Source organism: Nerophis ophidion, linkage group LG11, assembly GCF_033978795.1.
Source record: "Nerophis ophidion isolate RoL-2023_Sa linkage group LG11, RoL_Noph_v1.0, whole genome shotgun sequence".
In the NCBI taxonomy this organism is placed as follows: domain Eukaryota; kingdom Metazoa; phylum Chordata; class Actinopteri; order Syngnathiformes; family Syngnathidae; genus Nerophis; species Nerophis ophidion.
In genome coordinates, this window is record NC_084621.1 from 69,622,412 (window position 1) to 69,638,636 (window position 16,225).

At 40.2% G+C, this 16,225-nt stretch overlaps 1 protein-coding gene across 1 annotated transcript in view; it reads right to left on the minus strand.

Annotated features, from left to right (window-relative positions):
• Positions 1-15,368, minus strand: part of rab11al (RAB11a, member RAS oncogene family, like) — a 39,336-nt gene extending 23,968 nt beyond the window's left edge. Inside the window, exon 1 of the mRNA XM_061916585.1 lies at positions 15,148-15,368. Within this exon, the coding sequence (XP_061772569.1) occupies positions 15,148-15,187 (40 nt within the window). The 5' untranslated portion in view covers positions 15,188-15,368. The remainder of the gene's footprint in view (positions 1-15,147) is intronic.
• Between the last annotated feature and the right edge of the window lie 857 nt (positions 15,369-16,225).

Below are 16,225 nucleotides of genomic sequence, written 5' to 3' on the forward strand. Positions count from 1 at the left end.
TTGTATGTTGTAATATGTATATGTGCTTTGTATGTTGTAATATGTATATGTGCTTTGTATGTTGTAATATGTATATGTGCTTTGTATGTTGTAATATGTATATGTGCTTTGTATGTTGTAATATGTATATGTGCTTTGTATGTTGTAATATGTATATGTGCTTTGTATGTTGTAATGTGTATATGTGCTTTGTATGTTGTAATATGTATATGTGCTTTGTATGTTGTAATATGTATATGTGCTTTGTATGTTGTAATATGTATATGTGCTTTGCTATGGAGGGTTTTTCCCACTCCAGACTTGGCTCCCTTAGGAGCCCACTTTGGATTGTATTTTTTTACTCATCCTTCCCCAGCGTTGACCTTTTACTGGTCGCCTTGTGGCCACCTATCAGCGTTCTTGTTCTGTGACTTTCTACACTGTTTCTTTGTCTCATCTTCAACAGCTTTGTGCTGAAAACAAAGTTTTGTTGTACTTGTTGCAATGACAATAAAGACCTACCTACCTAAACCACCTGTGTGTAGAACCCACCTGTGTGTAGAACCCACCTGTGTGTAGAACCCACCTGTGTGTAGAACCCACCTGTGTGTAAAACCCACCTGTGTGTAGAACCCACCTGTGTGTAAAACCTACCTGTGTGTAGAACCCACCTGTGTGTAGAACCCACCTGTGTGTAGAACCTACCTGTGTGTAGAACCCACCTGTGTCCAGATCAAACACACACAGATGTCCACACCTCACACCTTTAAAGAGTCTTACTCAGCAAATCCAATGTCTATTTTATTTGGGTTTTGTCAACAAGCTAAATCTTGAAGAGTCGTCCCAGTTCTCAACTCTTCTCAACAGTCACCTAGAACAAAGGTGCTTCTGTCGCCCGCCCATAACCTGACTACTATCTCAACAGACAACAAAGGTGCCTAGAATACAAGATGACTACCTTCTAGCACACAACAAAGATGCCTAGAATACAAGATGACTACTGTCCAGCACACAACAAAGATGTATAGAATACAAGATGACTACCTTCTAGCACACAACAAAGATGCCTAGAATACAAGATGACTACTGTCCAGCACACAACAAAGATGTATAGAATACAAGATGACTACTGTCCAGCACACAACAAAGATGTATAGAATACAAGATGACTACTGTCCATCACACAACAAAGATGCCTAGAATACAAGATGACTACCGTCCAGCACACAACAAAGATGCCTAGAATACAAGATGACTACTGTCCAGCACACAACAAAGATGTATAGAATACAAGATGACTACCGTCCAGCACACAACAAAGGTGTATAGAATACAAGATGACTACCGTCCAGCACACAACAAAGATGCCTAGAATACAAGATGACTACTGTCCAGCACACAACAAAGATGCCTAGAATACAAGATGACTACCGTCCAGCACACAACAAAGATGCCTAGAATACAAGATGACTACTATCCAGCATACAACAAAGAGGCCTAGAATACAAGATGACTACTGTCCAGCACACAACAAAGATGTATAGAATACAAGATGACTACTGTCCAGCACACAACAAAGTTGCCTAGAATACAAGATGACTACCGTCCAGCAAACAACAAAGATGTATAGAATACAAGATGACTACTGTCCAGCACACAACAAAGATGTATAGAATACAAGATGACTACCGTCCAGCACACAACAAAGATGTATAGAATACAAGATGATTATTGTCCAGCACACAACAAAGGTGCCTAGAATACAAGATGACTACTGTCCAGCACACAACAAAGATGTATAGAATACAAGATGACTACTGTCCAGCACACAACAAAGATGTATAGAATACAAGATGACTACCGTCCAGCACACAACAAAGATGTATAGAATACAAGATGACTACCGTCCAGCACACGACAAAGATGTATAGAATACAAGATGACTACTGTCCAGCACACAACAAAGATGCATAGAATACAAGATGACTACCGTCCAGCACACGACAAAGATGTATAGAATACAAGATGACTACCGTCCAGCACACGACAAAGATCTCTAGAATACAAGATGACTACTGTCCAGCACACAACAAAGATGTATAGAATACAAGATGACTACCGTCCAGCACACGACAAAGATGTATAGAATACAAGATGACTACTGTCCAGCACACAACAAAGATGCCTAGAATACAAGATGACTACCGTCCAGCACACAACAAAGATGCCTAGAATACAAGATGACTACTGTCCAGCACACAACAAAGATGTTTAGAATACAAGATGACTACCGTCCAGCACACAACAAAGATGTATAGAATACAAGATGACTACTGTCCAGCACACAACAAAGATGTATAGAATACAAGATGACTACTGTCCAGCACACAACAAAGATGTATAGAATACAAGATGACTACCGTCCAGCACACAACAAAGATGTATAGAATACAAGATGACTACCGTCCAGCACACGACAAAGATGTTTAGAATACAAGATGACTACCGTCCAGCACACAACAAAGATGTATAGAATACAAGATGACTACTGTCCAGCACACAACAAAGATGTATAGAATACAAGATGACTACCGTCCAGCACACAACAAAGATGTATAGAATACAAGATGACTACCGTCCAGCACACGACAAAGATGTCTAGAATACAAGATGACTACCGTCCAGCACACAACAAAGATGCCTAGAATACAAGATGACTACTGTCCAGCACACAACAAAGATGTATAGAATACAAGATGACTACCGTCCAGCACACAACAAAGGTGTATAGAATACAAGATGACTACCGTCCAGCACACAACAAAGATGCCTAGAATACAAGATGACTACTGTCCAGCACACAACAAAGATGCCTAGAATACAAGATGACTACTATCCAGCATACAACAAAGAGGCCTAGAATACAAGATGACTACTGTCCAGCACACAACAAAGATGTATAGAATACAAGATGACTACTGTCCAGCACACAACAAAGTTGCCTAGAATACAAGATGACTACCGTCCAGCAAACAACAAAGATGTATAGAATACAAGATGACTACTGTCCAGCACACAACAAAGATGTATAGAATACAAGATGACTACCGTCCAGCACACAACAAAGATGTATAGAATACAAGATGATTATTGTCCAGCACACAACAAAGGTGCCTAGAATACAAGATGACTACTGTCCAGCACACAACAAAGATGTATAGAATACAAGATGACTACTGTCCAGCTCACAACAAAGATGTATAGAATACAAGATGACTACCGTCCAGCACACAACAAAGATGTATAGAATACAAGATGACTACCGTCCAGCACACAACAAAGATGTATAGAATACAAGATGACTACTGTCCAGCACACAACAAAGATGCCTAGAATACAAGATGACTACTGTCCAGCACACGACAAAGATGTCTAGAATACAAGATGACTACCGTCCAGCACACAACACAGATGTATAGAATACAAGATGACTACCGTCCAGCACACAACAAAGATGCCTAGGATACAAGATGACTACTGTCCAGCATACAACAAAGTTGCCTAGAATACAAGATGACTACCGTCTAGCACACAACAAAGATGTATAGAATACAAGATGACTACCGTCTAGCACACAACAAAGATGTATAGAATACAAGATGACTACCGTCCAGCACACAACAAAGTTGTATAGAATACAAGATGACTACTGTCCAGCACACAACAAAGATGCCTAGAATACAAGATGACTACTGTCCAGCACACAACAAAGATGCTTAGAATACAAGATGACTACCGTCCAGCACACAACAAAGATGCCTAGAATACAAGATGACTACCGTCCAGCACACGACAAAGATGCCTAGAATACAAGATGACTACCGTCCAGCACACAACAAAGATGTATAGAATACAAGATGACTACCGTCCAGCACGCGACAAAGATGTATAGAATACAAGATGACTACTGTCCAGCACACGACAAAGATGTATAGAATACAAGATGACTACTGTCCAGCACACAACAAAGATGCATAGAATACAAGATGACTACCGTCCAGCACACGACAAAGATGTATAGAATACAAGATGACTACTGTCCAGCACACAACAAAGATGCATAGAATACAAGATGACTACCGTCCAGCACACGACAAAGATGTCTAGAATACAAGATGACTACCGTCCAGCACACAACAAAGATGTATAGAATACAAGATGACTACCGTCCAGCACACGACAAAGATGTATAGAATACAAGATGACTACTGTCCAGCACACAACAAAGATGCATAGAATACAAGATGACTACCGTCCAGCACACGACAAAGATGTATAGAATACAAGATGACTACCGTCCAGCACACGACAAAGATGTCTAGAATACAAGATGACTACTGTCCAGCACACAACAAAGATGTATAGAATACAAGATGACTACCGTCCAGCACACAACAAAGATGTATAGAATACAAGATGACTACCGTCCAGCACACGACAAAGATGTATAGAATACAAGATGATTACCGTCCAGCACACAACAAAGATGTATAGAATACAAGATGACTACCGTCCAGCACACGACAAAGATGTATAGAATACAAGATGATTACCGTCCAGCACACAACAAAGATGTATAGAATACAAGATGACTACCGTCCAGCACACAACAAAGATGTATAGAATACAAGATGACTACCGTCCAGCACACAACAAAGATGTATAGAATACAAGATGACTACCGTCCAGCACACGACAAAGATGTATAGAATACAAGATGACTACTGTCCAGCACACAACAAAGATGTATAGAATACAAGATGACTACCGTCCAGCACACAACAAAGATGTATAGAATACAAGATGACTACCGTCCAGCACACGACAAAGATGTATAGAATACAAGATGACTACTGTCCAGCACACAACAAAGATGCATAGAATACAAGATGACTACCGTCCAGCACACGACAAAGATGTATAGAATACAAGATGACTACCGTCCAGCACACGACAAAGATGTCTAGAATACAAGATGACTACTGTCCAGCACACAACAAAGATGTATAGAATACAAGATGACTACCGTCCAGCACACGACAAAGATGTATAGAATACAAGATGACTACTGTCCAGCACACAACAAAGATGTATAGAATACAAGATGACTACCGTCCAGCACACGACAAAGATGTATAGAATACAAGATGACTACTGTCCAGCACACAACAAAGATGCCTAGAATACAAGATGACTACCGTCCAGCACACAACAAAGATGCCTAGAATACAAGATGACTACTGTCCAGCACACAACAAAGATGTTTAGAATACAAGATGACTACCGTCCAGCACACAACAAAGATGTATAGAATACAAGATGACTACTGTCCAGCACACAACAAAGATGTATAGAATACAAGATGACTACCGTCCAGCACACAACAAAGATGTATAGAATACAAGATGACTACCGTCCAGCACACGACAAAGATGTTTAGAATACAAGATGACTACCGTCCAGCACACAACAAAGATGTATAGAATACAAGATGACTACTGTCCAGCACACAACAAAGATGTATAGAATACAAGATGACTACTGTCCAGCACACAACAAAGATGTATAGAATACAAGATGACTACCGTCCAGCACACAACAAAGATGTATAGAATACAAGATGACTACCGTCCAGCACACAACAAAGATGTATAGAATACAAGATGACTACCGTCCAGCACACAACAAAGATGTATAGAATACAAGATGACTACCGTCCAGCACACAACAAAGATGTCTAGAATACAAGATGACTACCGTCCAGCACACAACAAAGATGTATAGAATACAAGATGACTACCGTCCAGCACACAACAAAGATGTCTAGAATACAAGATGACTACCGTCCAGCACACAACAAAGATGTATAGAATACAAGATGACTACCGTCCAGCACACAACAAAGATGTATAGAATACAAGATGACTACTGTCCAGCACACAACAAAGATGTATAGAATACAAGATGACTACCGTCCAGCACACGACAAAGATGTATAGAATACAAGATGACTACTGTCCAGCACACAACAAAGATGCATAGAATACAAGATGACTACCGTCCAGCACACGACAAAGATGTATAGAATACAAGATGACTACTGTCCAGCACACAACAAAGATGTATAGAATACAAGATGACTACTGTCCAGCACACGACAAAGATCTCTAGAATACAAGATGACTACTGTCCAGCACACAACAAAGATGTATAGAATACAAGATGACTACCGTCCAGCACACGACAAAGATGTATAGAATACAAGATGACTACTGTCCAGCACACGACAAAGATGTATAGAATACAAGATGACTACTGTCCAGCACACAACAAAGATGCCTAGAATACAAGATGACTACCGTCCAGCACACAACAAAGATGCCTAGAATACAAGATGACTACTGTCCAGCACACAACAAAGATGTTTAGAATACAAGATGACTACCGTCCAGCACACAACAAAGATGTATAGAATACAAGATGACTACTGTCCAGCACACAACAAAGATGTATAGAATACAAGATGACTACTGTCCAGCACACAACAAAGATGTATAGAATACAAGATGACTACCGTCCAGCACACAACAAAGATGTATAGAATACAAGATGACTACCGTCCAGCACACGACAAAGATGTTTAGAATACAAGATGACTACCGTCCAGCACACAACAAAGATGTATAGAATACAAGATGACTACTGTCCAGCACACAACAAAGATGTATAGAATACAAGATGACTACCGTCCAGCACACAACAAAGATGTATAGAATACAAGATGACTACCGTCCAGCACACGACAAAGATGTCTAGAATACAAGATGACTACCGTCCAGCACACAATAAAGATGTATAGAATACAAGATGACTATCGTCCAGCACACAACAAAGATGTATAGAATACAAGATGACTACCGTCCAGCACACAACAAAGATGTCTAGAATACAAGATGACTACCGTCCAGCACACAACAAAGATGTATAGAATACAAGATGACTACCGTCCAGCACACGACAAAGATGTCTAGAATACAAGATGACTACTGTCCAGCACACAACAAAGATGTATAGAATACAAGATGACTACCGTCCAGCACACGACAAAGATGTATAGAATACAAGATGACTACTGTCCAGCACACAACAAAGATGTATAGAATACAAGATGACTACCGTCCAGCACACGACAAAGATGTATAGAATACAAGATGACTACTGTCCAGCACACAACAAAGATGTATAGAATACAAGATGACTACCGTCCAGCACACAACAAAGGTGTATAGAATACAAGATGACTACCGTCCAGCACACAACAAAGATGCCTAGAATACAAGATGACTACTGTCCAGCACACAACAAAGATGCCTAGAATACAAGATGACTACCGTCCAGCACACAACAAAGATGCCTAGAATACAAGATGACTACTATCCAGCATACAACAAAGAGGCCTAGAATACAAGATGACTACTGTCCAGCACACAACAAAGATGTATAGAATACAAGATGACTACTGTCCAGCACACAACAAAGTTGCCTAGAATACAAGATGACTACCGTCCAGCAAACAACAAAGATGTATAGAATACAAGATGACTACTGTCCAGCACACAACAAAGATGTATAGAATACAAGATGACTACCGTCCAGCACACAACAAAGATGTATAGAATACAAGATGATTATTGTCCAGCACACAACAAAGGTGCCTAGAATACAAGATGACTACTGTCCAGCACACAACAAAGATGTATAGAATACAAGATGACTACTGTCCAGCTCACAACAAAGATGTATAGAATACAAGATGACTACCGTCCAGCACACAACAAAGATGTATAGAATACAAGATGACTACCGTCCAGCACACAACAAAGATGTATAGAATACAAGATGACTACTGTCCAGCACACAACAAAGATGCCTAGAATACAAGATGACTACCGTCCAGCACACGACAAAGATGTCTAGAATACAAGATGACTACCGTCCAGCACACAACACAGATGTATAGAATACAAGATGACTACCGTCCAGCACACAACAAAGATGTATAGAATACAAGATGACTACCGTCCAGCACACAACAAAGATGTATAGAATACAAGATGACTACCGTCCAGCACACAACAAAGATGTATAGAATACAAGATGACTACCGTCCAGCACACAACAAAGATGTATAGAATACAAGATGACTACCGTCCAGCACACAACAAAGATGTATAGAATACAAGATGACTACTGTCCAGCACACAACAAAGATGCCTAGAATACAAGATGACTACTGTCCAGCACACGACAAAGATGTCTAGAATACAAGATGACTACCGTCCAGCACACAACACAGATGTATAGAATACAAGATGACTACCGTCCAGCACACAACAAAGATGCCTAGGATACAAGATGACTACTGTCCAGCATACAACAAAGTTGCCTAGAATACAAGATGACTACCGTCTAGCACACAACAAAGATGTATAGAATACAAGATGACTACCGTCTAGCACACAACAAAGATGTATAGAATACAAGATGACTACCGTCCAGCACACAACAAAGTTGTATAGAATACAAGATGACTACTGTCCAGCACACAACAAAGATGCCTAGAATACAAGATGACTACTGTCCAGCACACAACAAAGATGCTTAGAATACAAGATGACTACCGTCCAGCACACAACAAAGATGCCTAGAATACAAGATGACTACCGTCCAGCACACGACAAAGATGCCTAGAATACAAGATGACTACCGTCCAGCACACAACAAAGATGTATAGAATACAAGATGACTACCGTCCAGCACGCGACAAAGATGTATAGAATACAAGATGACTACTGTCCAGCACACGACAAAGATGTATAGAATACAAGATGACTACTGTCCAGCACACAACAAAGATGCATAGAATACAAGATGACTACCGTCCAGCACACGACAAAGATGTATAGAATACAAGATGACTACCGTCCAGCACACGACAAAGATGTCTAGAATACAAGATGACTACCGTCCAGCACACAACAAAGATGTATAGAATACAAGATGACTACCGTCCAGCACACGACAAAGATGTATAGAATACAAGATGACTACTGTCCAGCACACAACAAAGATGCATAGAATACAAGATGACTACCGTCCAGCACACGACAAAGATGTATAGAATACAAGATGACTACTGTCCAGCACACAACAAAGATGCATAGAATACAAGATGACTACTGTCCAGCACACAACAAAGATGTATAGAATACAAGATGACTACCGTCCAGCACACAACAAAGATGTATAGAATACAAGATGACTACCGTCCAGCACACGACAAAGATGTATAGAATACAAGATGACTACTGTCCAGCACACAACAAAGATGCATAGAATACAAGATGACTACCGTCCAGCACACGACAAAGATGTATAGAATACAAGATGACTACCGTCCAGCACACGACAAAGATGTCTAGAATACAAGATGACTACTGTCCAGCACACAACAAAGATGTATAGAATACAAGATGACTACCGTCCAGCACACGACAAAGATGTATAGAATACAAGATGACTACTGTCCAGCACACAACAAAGATGTATAGAATACAAGATGACTACCGTCCAGCACACGACAAAGATGTATAGAATACAAGATGACTACTGTCCAGCACACAACAAAGATGCCTAGAATACAAGATGACTACCGTCCAGCACACAACAAAGATGCCTAGAATACAAGATGACTACTGTCCAGCACACAACAAAGATGTTTAGAATACAAGATGACTACCGTCCAGCACACAACAAAGATGTATAGAATACAAGATGACTACTGTCCAGCACACAACAAAGATGTATAGAATACAAGATGACTACCGTCCAGCACACAACAAAGATGTATAGAATACAAGATGACTACCGTCCAGCACACGACAAAGATGTTTAGAATACAAGATGACTACCGTCCAGCACACAACAAAGATGTATAGAATACAAGATGACTACTGTCCAGCACACAACAAAGATGTATAGAATACAAGATGACTACTGTCCAGCACACAACAAAGATGTATAGAATACAAGATGACTACCGTCCAGCACACAACAAAGATGTATAGAATACAAGATGACTACCGTCCAGCACACAACAAAGATGTATAGAATACAAGATGACTACCGTCCAGCACACAACAAAGATGTCTAGAATACAAGATGACTACCGTCCAGCACACAACAAAGATGTATAGAATACAAGATGACTACCGTCCAGCACACAACAAAGATGTCTAGAATACAAGATGACTACCGTCCAGCACACAACAAAGATGTATAGAATACAAGATGACTACCGTCCAGCACACAACAAAGATGTATAGAATACAAGATGACTACTGTCCAGCACACAACAAAGATGTATAGAATACAAGATGACTACCGTCCAGCACACGACAAAGATGTATAGAATACAAGATGACTACTGTCCAGCACACAACAAAGATGCATAGAATACAAGATGACTACCGTCCAGCACACGACAAAGATGTATAGAATACAAGATGACTACCGTCCAGCACACGACAAAGATCTCTAGAATACAAGATGACTACTGTCCAGCACACAACAAAGATGTATAGAATACAAGATGACTACCGTCCAGCACACGACAAAGATGTATAGAATACAAGATGACTACTGTCCAGCACACGACAAAGATGTATAGAATACAAGATGACTACTGTCCAGCACACAACAAAGATGCCTAGAATACAAGATGACTACCGTCCAGCACACAACAAAGATGCCTAGAATACAAGATGACTACTGTCCAGCACACAACAAAGATGTTTAGAATACAAGATGACTACCGTCCAGCACACAACAAAGATGTATAGAATACAAGATGACTACTGTCCAGCACACAACAAAGATGTATAGAATACAAGATGACTACTGTCCAGCACACAACAAAGATGTATAGAATACAAGATGACTACCGTCCAGCACACAACAAAGATGTATAGAATACAAGATGACTACCGTCCAGCACACGACAAAGATGTTTAGAATACAAGATGACTACCGTCCAGCACACAACAAAGATGTATAGAATACAAGATGACTACTGTCCAGCACACAACAAAGATGTATAGAATACAAGATGACTACCGTCCAGCACACAACAAAGATGTATAGAATACAAGATGACTACCGTCCAGCACACGACAAAGATGTCTAGAATACAAGATGACTACCGTCCAGCACACAATAAAGATGTATAGAATACAAGATGACTACCGTCCAGCACACAACAAAGATGTATAGAATACAAGATGACTACCGTCCAGCACACAACAAAGATGTCTAGAATACAAGATGACTACCGTCCAGCACACAACAAAGATGTATAGAATACAAGATGACTACCGTCCAGCACACGACAAAGATGTCTAGAATACAAGATGACTACTGTCCAGCACACAACAAAGATGTATAGAATACAAGATGACTACCGTCCAGCACACGACAAAGATGTATAGAATACAAGATGACTACTGTCCAGCACACAACAAAGATGTATAGAATACAAGATGACTACCGTCCAGCACACGACAAAGATGTATAGAATACAAGATGACTACTGTCCAGCACACAACAAAGATGCCTAGAATACAAGATGACTACCGTCCAGCACACAACAAAGATGCCTAGAATACAAGATGACTACTGTCCAGCACACAACAAAGATGTTTAGAATACAAGATGACTACCGTCCAGCACACAACAAAGATGTATAGAATACAAGATGACTACTGTCCAGCACACAACAAAGATGTATAGAATACAAGATGACTACTGTCCAGCACACAACAAAGATGTATAGAATACAAGATGACTACCGTCCAGCACACAACAAAGATGTATAGAATACAAGATGACTACTGTCCAGCACACAACAAAGATGTATAGAATACAAGATGACTACCGTCCAGCACACGACAAAGATGTTTAGAATACAAGATGACTACCGTCCAGCACACAACAAAGATGTATAGAATACAAGATGACTACTGTCCAGCACACAACAAAGATGTATAGAATACAAGATGACTACCGTCCAGCACACAACAAAGATGTATAGAATACAAGATGACTACCGTCCAGCACACGACAAAGATGTCTAGAATACAAGATGACTACCGTCCAGCACACAACAAAGATGTATAGAATACAAGATGACTACCGTCCAGCACACAACAAAGATGTATAGAATACAAGATGACTACCGTCCAGCACACAACAAAGATGTCTAGAATACAAGATGACTACCGTCCAGCACACAACAAAGATGTATAGAATACAAGATGACTACCGTCCAGCACACAACAAAGATGTCTAGAATACAAGATGACTACCGTCCAGCACACGACAAAGATGTCTAGAATACAAGATGACTACCGTCCAGCACACAACAAAGATGTATAGAATACAAGATGACTACCGTCCAGCACACAACAAAGATGTATAGAATACAAGATGACTACCGTCCAGCACACAACAAAGATGTCTAGAATACAAGATGACTACCGTCCAGCACACAACAAAGATGTATAGAATACAAGATGACTACCGTCCAGCACACGACAAAGATGTCTAGAATACAAGATGACTACTGTCCAGCACACAACAAAGATGTATAGAATACAAGATGACTACCGTCCAGCACACGACAAAGATGTATAGAATACAAGATGACTACTGTCCAGCACACAACAAAGATGTATAGAATACAAGATGACTACCGTCCAGCACACGACAAAGATGTATAGAATACAAGATGACTACTGTCCAGCACACAACAAAGATGCCTAGAATACAAGATGACTACCGTCCAGCACACAACAAAGATGCCTAGAATACAAGATGACTACTGTCCAGCACACAACAAAGATGTTTAGAATACAAGATGACTACCGTCCAGCACACAACAAAGATGTATAGAATACAAGATGACTACTGTCCAGCACACAACAAAGATGTATAGAATACAAGATGACTACTGTCCAGCACACAACAAAGATGTATAGAATACAAGATGACTACCGTCCAGCACACAACAAAGATGTATAGAATACAAGATGACTACCGTCCAGCACACGACAAAGATGTTTAGAATACAAGATGACTACCGTCCAGCACACAACAAAGATGTATAGAATACAAGATGACTACTGTCCAGCACACAACAAAGATGTATAGAATACAAGATGACTACTGTCCAGCACACAACAAAGATGTATAGAATACAAGATGACTACCGTCCAGCACACAACAAAGATGTATAGAATACAAGATGACTACCGTCCAGCACACGACAAAGATGTCTAGAATACAAGATGACTACCGTCCAGCACACAACAAAGATGTATAGAATACAAGATGACTACCGTCCAGCACACAACAAAGATGTCTAGAATACAAGATGACTACCGTCCAGCACACAACAAAGATGTATAGAATACAAGATGACTACCGTCCAGCACACAACAAAGATGTCTAGAATACAAGATGACTACCGTCCAGCACACAACAAAGATGTATAGAATACAAGATGACTACCGTCCAGCACACAACAAAGATGTATAGAATACAAGATGACTACTGTCCAGCACACAACAAAGATGTATAGAATACAAGATGACTACTGTCCAGCACACAACAAAGATGTATAGAATACAAGATGACTACTGTCCAGCACACAACAAAGATGTATAGAATACAAGATGACTACCGTCCAGCACACAACAAAGATGTATAGAATACAAGATGACTACCGTCTAGCACACAACAAAGATGTATAGGATACAAGATGACTACCGTCTAGCACACAACAAAGATGTATAGAATACAAGATGACTACTGTCCAGCACACAACAAAGATGCCTAGAATTCAAGATGATTACCATCAAGCACACGACAAAGATGCCTAGAATAAAACATGACTACTGTCCAGCACACAACAAAGATGCTTAGAATACAAGATGACTACTGTCCAGCACACAACAAAGATGTATAGAATACAAGATGACTACTGTCCAGCACACAACAAAGATGTCTAGAATACAAGATGACTACTGTCCAGCACACAACAAAGATGTATAGAATACAAGATGACTACTGTCCAGCACACAACAAAGATGTATAGAATACAAGATGACTACTGTCCAGCACACAACAAAGATGTATAGAATACAAGATGACTACTGTCCAGCACACAACAAAGATGTATAGAATACAAGATGACTACTGTCCAGCACACAACAAAGATGTATAGAATACAAGATGACTACTGTCCAGCACACAACAAAGATGTCTAGAATACAAGATGACTACCGTCCAGCACACGACAAAGATGTATAGAATACAAGATGACTACTGTCCAGCACACCACAAAGATGTATAGAATACAAGATGACTACTGTCCAGCACACAACAAAGATGTCTAGAATACAAGATGACTACCGTCCAGCACACAACAAAGATGTATAGAATACAAGATGACTACTGTCCAGCATACAACAAAGATGTCTAGAATACAAGATGACTACCGTCCAGCACACAACAAAGATGTATAGAATACAAGATGACTACTGTCCAGCACACGACAAAGATGTATAGAATACAAGATGACTACTGTCCAGCATACAACAAAGATGTATAGAATACAAGATGACTACTGTCCAGCATACAACAAAGATGTATAGAATACAAGATGACTACTGTCCAGCACACAACAAAGATGTATAGAATACAAGATGACTACCGTCCAGCACACAACAAAGATGTATAGAATACAAGATGACTACCGTCCAGCACACACCGCTTGGCTTAGCTTCAAGCATTATAATGGGCGGAGAGCTAATGCTTGCTAATGTTGAAACCAAATGTTTATTTGTGTTCCAACAGGTGCCTTCAGGCCGCCAGAAGGAGAAGATATACAAGGCGGAAGTAGAGGAAATAGACGCCGGAAGGAGAGGAAGTACACGTCGACGCCGGTCAGGTGTTGTGTTTGAGCTCGACAGGAAAACAAAATGGACTCACCTTTGAAGAGGTAATCATATTCATCTTCTCTGCCTGACATAGTTTCTCCACGACGGCGAGCTTTTGTCGTCCTTGTCGTGTAGACTTCCCTGCGAGGCGAGGAGATAGACGCGGAGGTGCAAGCACACGTCAGCTGATAAAGTCAAAGTCTTCTTCTTCTTCTTCTTCAACAAACTTTGCCGTCGTCTTCCTCGCTTCTGTCACTCGCCCTGGAGCCAAGGCGTGACGTCACAGCCATTGTCCAGCCTCCGCTCGGCTCCTATTGGTCCAGCAGCGCCGGACACCTGTCACGCGCCCTAAGACAATTGGTCGCTTTAAATGTCACTCATGCTCCGCCCAGCGCCCGAAGTCACGTGGCGGCCGTACCGGAAGTAGTAGGTCGCTGTGAGCCTCAACAGGTGAGCCTCAACAGGTGCGACAGGTGCTTTTAGAGCAGTGGTTCTTAACCTTGTTGGAGGAACTGAACCACAGCACTTTCACATCTGCATCTACCCAACACTTCTTTTGTCAACTTTTATTATTATTATTATTTCAAATTCAAGACAAAGTTCTATGTTTTTTTGTAACACTTTTGTATGCGGAACACATTCTAGAACAGTGGTTCTCCACCTTTTTTCTGTCATGTCAACATGTTTTAATTCAAGTACCCCCTAATCACAGCAAAGCATTTTTGGTGGAAAATAGAGATAAAGAAGTAAAATACAGCACTATGTCATCAGTTTATGATTTATTAAATTGTATAACAGTGCAAAATATTGCTCATTTGTAGTGGTCTTTCTTCAACTATTTGGGAAAAAGATATAGAAATGACTAAAAACTTGTTGAAAAATAAACAAGTGATTCAATTATGAATACAGATTTCTCCACATAGAAGTAATCATCAACTTAAAGTGTCCACTTTGGGGATTGTAATAGAGATCCATCTGGATTCATCAACTTACTTCTAAACATTTCTTCACAAAAAAGTAAATCTTTAACATCAATATTTATGGAACATGTACACAAAAAGTCTAGCTGTCAACACTGAATATTGCATTGTTGCATTTCTTTTCACACTTTATGAACTTACATTCATATT